The sequence below is a fragment of the Chenopodium album genome, chromosome 8 (assembly GCF_948465745.1).
Source record: "Chenopodium album chromosome 8, dcCheAlbu1.1, whole genome shotgun sequence".
Taxonomy (NCBI): domain Eukaryota; kingdom Viridiplantae; phylum Streptophyta; class Magnoliopsida; order Caryophyllales; family Amaranthaceae; genus Chenopodium; species Chenopodium album.
In genome coordinates, this window is record NC_137841.1 from 14,036,971 (window position 1) to 14,043,743 (window position 6,773).

At 34.5% G+C, this 6,773-nt stretch overlaps 1 protein-coding gene across 4 annotated transcripts; it reads right to left on the bottom strand.

Annotated features, from left to right (window-relative positions):
- Nucleotides 1-382: 382 nt before the first annotated feature.
- LOC145555844 (heat shock protein 90-5, chloroplastic-like) lies at nt 383-3,836 on the bottom strand. 4 transcript variants are annotated; one of them, XM_081617565.1, is made up of 6 exons: nt 3,516-3,835; nt 2,831-2,935; nt 2,621-2,704; nt 2,381-2,524; nt 1,536-1,578; nt 383-1,412 (listed from the first exon to the last, which is right to left on the bottom strand). In XM_081617565.1, exons 1-6 carry the CDS (start codon nt 3,663-3,665, stop codon nt 1,399-1,401), a joined length of 540 nt encoding a protein of 179 aa, XP_081473691.1. In that variant the 5' UTR covers nt 3,666-3,835; the 3' UTR covers nt 383-1,398. The 4 variants fall into 4 exon arrangements, with proteins under 4 accessions (XP_081473691.1, XP_081473688.1, XP_081473692.1 ...); XM_081617562.1 differs by having other exon boundaries at nt 383-1,578; nt 3,516-3,836; XM_081617566.1 differs by lacking the exon at nt 1,536-1,578 and having other exon boundaries at nt 383-1,416; nt 3,516-3,833.
- Between the last annotated feature and the right edge of the window lie 2,937 nt (nt 3,837-6,773).

The window sequence follows — 6,773 nt, forward strand, 5'->3', positions numbered from 1 at the left end:
GGCTTTGTAGAACGCCTCAGGACCGTTCTTCTAAGCGATGTATAAAGTATATAGAACGGTTCATGGAGGCGTTCTATTAACTCAACTATAGAGAATGGTCATCACACACAACAGTTCTTTATTCCCTAACTAAAACCAGAAGATAAAGAAGGAATAAAGAACGGTTAGTCTACTTGACCGTTCTATATAGCATTACTAAAGAGAACGGTCAAGTTAGATAACAGTTCTCTAATCTTCATTTTAAAAATAAAAAATAAAAAACTAAAATATGGTATTATACAGAAATACCGTATTTTAATTTCTTGCTATAATAATTAGGAAACAAATTTAAAAACGAATTACAGTAGTATTAAATTTGAAATTTAAGATAATTTTTTTTTTTTTTTGAAACACAATAGCAGCCCATTTTATTAATGAAGATCCATTTCCGCCAAAGTACTTAAGCTTTGAGGAAAGGAACCCAAACGTACATACTTAACATTGTTTCCGGTATCCCAACTCGCCACTAGGTGGGCTACCGTATTGAAATTACGCTTAACATGAGAAAACGTACATATGTCAAAGGGCAAACTATCATTCCTAATATCATCAAAGATAATGTAGATAGGCGCCAAACCACCATCATCAAATTGCGCAGCTTGAACCATATTTATAGCATCCGATTCCACCCAAAGTCGAGAGTATCCTAAACTCCTAGCAAGTTGCAGGTCATATATGATGGCAAGAGCTTCAGCATGTTATGGCACCTTTGTGTGAGCTTTTCGCGTAGCAGCAGCAAAGACAACACCTATAACGTCCCTAAACACCACCCCTAAGCTAGCCTTACCCCCAGCAGGAATATAGGAATCTGTATTAACCTTGATGCAGCCCATGGGAGGGCATTTCCATCCATCAGACCTGAGAGTAGTAGTAACCCCAGCAGCAGCTATAAAAACCTTTTGGGCGTAAGAATTATAGTCCAAAACCATCCTGAGAAACCCAACAACAACCATCACAAAGCTAGGATGCTCATTCTCAAAAATTGCTAAGTTTCGACACCTCCAACCAGCCCACATTAGAGTAGCAAATGTCCTTACAGCATCTCCCATAAAACTTACTGTTTAACCAAACCCAAAACTCAGAGAAAGAAGAGTTAGGAGCACCCACCAAGCTGTCCTTATACTCATTAACCGCCCAAATATGACTTACAGCGTTGCACTCCAACAGAGCATGAAAAATAGTCTCCCTTTCCACCCCACACTCCTGACAGGAAGCATCGTGTGTGATATGTCTGTAAGCCAATCTATCTTTTACAACCAAGTTCCCTTTAACCGCACTCCAAAGAAAATGTTGTAGCTTGGGAGGGCCACGAACACTCCAAATAGAGCGCCACATTGCTGCATTTGCAGCTTGTTCCTGCTAATCCTCGCCCCCTGACTTGGCAAGCCAATAACCCGTAAAAATTGAATATACTAAAAATAAAAATAAAAAATTACAATAAATATAGCATGAAGATAAAACATAACAAGAGGTACAAATTAAACAAAAATATTTACAATCAATCGTTCTTATTTCTTCTCTTCTCGGCATTCCCCCTTTCTTTGATCGTTGTAAATTTACAAAAAAAACATAAGATATAAGTGAACATTTATTTGAATAAAAATAATTCCAACATAAAATAAAGTTCTACTACAAAATTCTATGTTCTGTAATTTAAAAGCAAAAGCACAGTTATATGAAAGACAATGTGGAAAAAATGCAAAAACCCAAGGGAGAAATCACTTAGAGAATGAATTACTCATTCATACAGAATTAAAGAGCTAGCATGATACTAAAATTCGCAATAACATAACAAAAAGACAATACCAGAAATCATATCTAGTAAAATGAATTATGAAACACAACCATTGAAAAGGCAAAATTAGCTACCTTTGATTCACTTTGCCTCATTCATGCTCGTAGCAAGCTCAACACAGTAGGAATGCACACTCATTGCAACTTTACAAGCAACAAATGGTTCACTATGTCCATCAGATTTTATTTCATCTCCACAAATCTGACATCGTTCTCCACTCAATTAATTCTTTCACATATTTTTGAGCTATTTTTACACCAAAATTACATGGGACAAAATATTAACTCATAGTTCTAGATACCCACCAAAATCAAGTAAAACCAAGTTAGATATAACATAATTCTCTTCGATTAATAATATCACCACTTTCGTTCTCAAAAAGAAAAAAATGATTTATCTAGCCAATATACAGATTGCAAAAATCATAGAAACTAATGAACACAACACACACATCAAAGTCACCACAAACATGAATATCATTTTAACCTCCAGTAGAAATTATTGTACATAACAACATATGGAATCAGCAAGTAAAAACATAAATACCCTTAGGTACAGCGTGATTTCTGTTCCACACTTCAGGATCTTTTCAGGGTCAGTTTCTTCCCTAATTACATATGAGCTACTGTCAGCTGCTGCTTCCCAGATATACTGCTTGTCAGACCTTGGGCTCTTTGTAGACACAACAACCTGATGAGAGGAGCAAATTCTAGTTTAAAAATTTGTCTCGTTCACTAACTCCATAATCAAAGTAACAACAAAATAAAGTTTGCACGATCTCAGTACCCTGTCTGCAACCAGAAAGTCAGAATAAAATCCAACACCAAATTGTCCAATTAAACCATTGTCAGCACCAAGGTCTTGATTTTCCTGCACATAAACAGAAAACTTTAGGATATAAAGCTTATGAAAAGTACAGTAAATTATTAATTATTTCATGCACAAATTACTTTAATCAAAACATACAACTATATCACAAAAAAAGGTTTCGAGTACCTTTAATGCTTTAAAACACTTGGAAGTGCCACTCTGTGCAATAGTACCCAAACAATCAACAAGCTCCTCTTTTGTCATTCCAATACCAGTATCAATTAACCTAACCTACAAAATTACCGATCGAAAATTACAATCAAGAACTTAAATTAACTGCAAATGCAGTCAAATTAGATTTAATTATCTTCCGAATTCTAGCAACACCAATTACTCTATAATCAAATCAAGTTCGTGTATGGTTTAAGAAACTGCTAATATCATCATTACATCAACATTGATAAGGATCGGACGAACTCATTTCAATTGTGACAACCAACAACTAGCCGTCCATTAATAGCCATTTTTGTTTGGCCTCAGAAAATTCGAGAAATGAATCAAACAAGGGCTCTAAATTTGACCTAGGTCAGATCAATTTTGTACGAAATAAATTAAATTTTTTGAAATTTTAAGTGTAATTTGATTGTAATTACTGCAATTTTGCATTCACAAAAGCCGATTGAATTATTTTCCTAAAATTAGAACTTTAATCCACCTAAAAACATAATAAAATTAATGTAACTTGATGAATGTTGTGATTGATTTATCATTAATTCATAATTACAATTCAATTCAATAAATACTTCAAATAGATCTACAATTTTCTAATCAAATTGGTACAGTAGAATGAGAAGAAAATTCAAAAGCCTACCTCAATATTGCAGTGGTGGCGCGATGACGTACGCGTAGGTGTAGTCATGGTGGTGGGTGCGGAGGTGTAGTGTTGGCGAGGCGGTGCACTGTTGGGGGCGTCAACGCGGAGGTAGCAGGCTTGATGGATTTGAGAAGACGATAATTGCATTTCATTTTCGGAGTGAAAAAAAAAATAAAATGAAAATTTGATTGGAAATCAAAGATGTAAAATTGATATTAGCGAATATGAAGAATTTCAGTGGTCGTTGATTAAATTTTAGGGTAAAGTTCTAATCCTTCTAAAAAAATAATCATAAAATAATAGAAAAATAAATGAAATATACACAAAACAGTTGTCAAGTGCACCGTTGTATATTGTTTAACATAAGTTAATAATAATTTATTATTTTTGCTAAAAACTAATAAAGAACGGTCAGCTATGAGTTGTTCTATATTCATTAACTCATAGAACGCCTTTTCCAAATATACGTTCTATATTGTTGCAGAGAACGCCTATCTTTGTTAACCGTTCTATATTTTGCGATCTCTAATCTAGTTTTTGGTTTAGTGATGCTAGGTCAAAGTTGAAGCGTTTATGGACCATGAAATACATTATGAAGTAAAATAAAACCCATATTTGAGACTAAGTTATCTTATAGCCTTGTTTGATTACTAATAAGGACAAAAACGTGCTCTTACATGTTTAAACTTGATTAATAACGGACCCAAATGCTGCAAATGCAATGATTCGATCCAATGGATCTTACATTGTACAAAATTGAGCCAAATAGATAAATCAACTGTTATATTTCCGAGCATGAACTACACATATGTATAGCCCTTTCAAAGAGCTTTCCAATGGTATATTATAAGCCCACTTTTTAGGTAAAACGAAGAAGTTATGATCAAAACACTAAACCGGCCCCTAAAACCGACACCGTTGCACTCCAACGGCCATACCTTTTGATCCATAACATATTTTAAGCTAATTCTAACAGAATTTGAAAGTAGAAATATAGAGATTTCCAATGATATCTCACACTCCTTAATCCAATTTTGTAATCAAAAGTTATGGAAGATTTAAAAACGCGTTTTCGTATAAGGCAAACCGCACCCAGCGCAACTTAGTGAGTTGCGCGCGCCTTGCGCACACGACTCTTTGAGATGCACGGGGCACCCAGTGCAACTCGGAGAGTTGTGCGCACCATCTGAAGCCGCGGCTCTAAAACCCTAAACCTAGATTCCTACGCCTATAAATAGGGGTCTTCAATTAGCCTAATGCCAGACCAGAAAAATCAGAATTCGAACCCTAATATTGTCAAAACCCTAATCTCTCAATTTCTCTTAATATCATACTAATTTTCTCCTCTCTTCCTAAATACTTTCCAACCCTTATTGAATCAATTAAAATCCTGGGAGTTAAGAAGAAGAAAGAAAGTCCATAAATGCATTAAATGAAGATTTCACATAAAAGAAGAACGGTTAGTTTCCTGAGCACTTAGATAAATCACTTTTCTTTTATTGTTTAAATAACTTTAATTGAATAAATAGTGTTGTTTGATCACTTTAAACAAACTTTTAATTAATTTAATTCACATAATATTATTGTGTTAATCAAAACTAGAATTTGAATAATTAATTGATTGTTTTATCACCTAAGTCAAGGCAAACATTGTTTATTTCTTGTTCTTTTCACGAATTTGAATAATAGAAGAATAACGAATTTTGCAATGTAATTCCTACGTGATTAATACTTGTAAATAAAATAAACTAACTTAGTTTTTAGGAGCCACGTTGCATATATTTTTTGGTAATGAAATTGTGAAAAAGGAAGAGCTAGTAGAGGCCGTACTAGGGCTAGGATAGCGATTCCCCCCTAAAGAGAACATTATTTAGTACCCTCGCTTCCAAACTCATTTTTGGTACACGTAGACCAATTTGAGCATGGGTAAACTTACGATTCGTGCTAAATATCCCTTGAACTCTGCTTGGGAGAAAGGCATGAACGAGGCTTATGAGTTTTCCTAAAACTCATTGGCGACTCCTACTTGTTTTTTTATAAAAAGCCTGATGATAGGATCAATTCTAATTAAAGGTCCCCCAAACAGTAAAAAATTCAAATTCTAATACACCCTAAGTCCAAGGCTTTTAAAGGTTCATGGGATTTCAAGTAAAAGGATCCCCTACGACGGGCACACCCTCCTTACACAAGATTAGCATAATAATAAAAAAAGAATAGGAAGATTGACAAAAGAGTTTTAGAAGAGTTGTGACTCATGGAAATAAACAAATAAATTAAAATAAAAATATACAATCTTATATTATACGAGTTGACACGGATTAAAGGACTCGGAGAAGTTGAAGATTGGCTAAGACTAGCTTGACATAAAAAGATTTGAAAAAAAACATATATTAAAAAAAAAGGTTGGACGCTAAAAAGACACCTAAACTAGACAGGATGTCGAATTTCGGTAACTTTTGATATATGACTTTTATTATGACGAAACCAAGTCCAAATGAAAGATAAAACTTGAGGAAATAGATCCATAGGTAGTACGGCGCGTAACTCGTTATACAACTCTAGTTATGACCAAAACAAGTTGACTCTTGTGCAGGATACGTGAATAAAAATCTGGGTTGACTAAAAAATAAATAAATAAATAAAGACTATAACTCAACTATAATAAAAAAAAGGATTAAATAAAAAAAATAATAATTATAAATTGTCACAAAAAAAAAGAACAAATTGTCACGCATGATGCAATGAAGTTCGCAACTTAGAGTCGAATTCTATGTTCCACTATGGTCAAGCTTATTTGGGTTTCAAAGGGTATCATGGTTAAGAGTTTGGATGCGTTAGCAAGGAAGCCTCCTTTGAGAGTGTATACCAACGAGCGGTTCCACAAGTTCGTGATGAAATCGAACTCGAATCCATGGTTTGTGTGGATTTAAAAACTCGGATAAACCCTTATTGCCATGAGCGTTTTTGGGTTGATAAAGCTTAAATCCCCCGGGCTAGCCACATACGTAGAATACGTACTATTGTGGCAGAAAAGGTAAGCTAAAATGCATATGCAAATATGACAATGCCAATAAAATCGCAGGAATACAATTCAAAAATCTTTCAAGTCTCATCCACTCATCTCAATTATATCCCGATCACTCATATCGATAAATAACCAAGAATCATTCCCAGTGGAGTCGCCAAATTGTAGGCGTCGTTTGAAGTGCGCCTAAGTTAAGTATGTTGTGAGTATGCTTAGCCCTCATATATAGG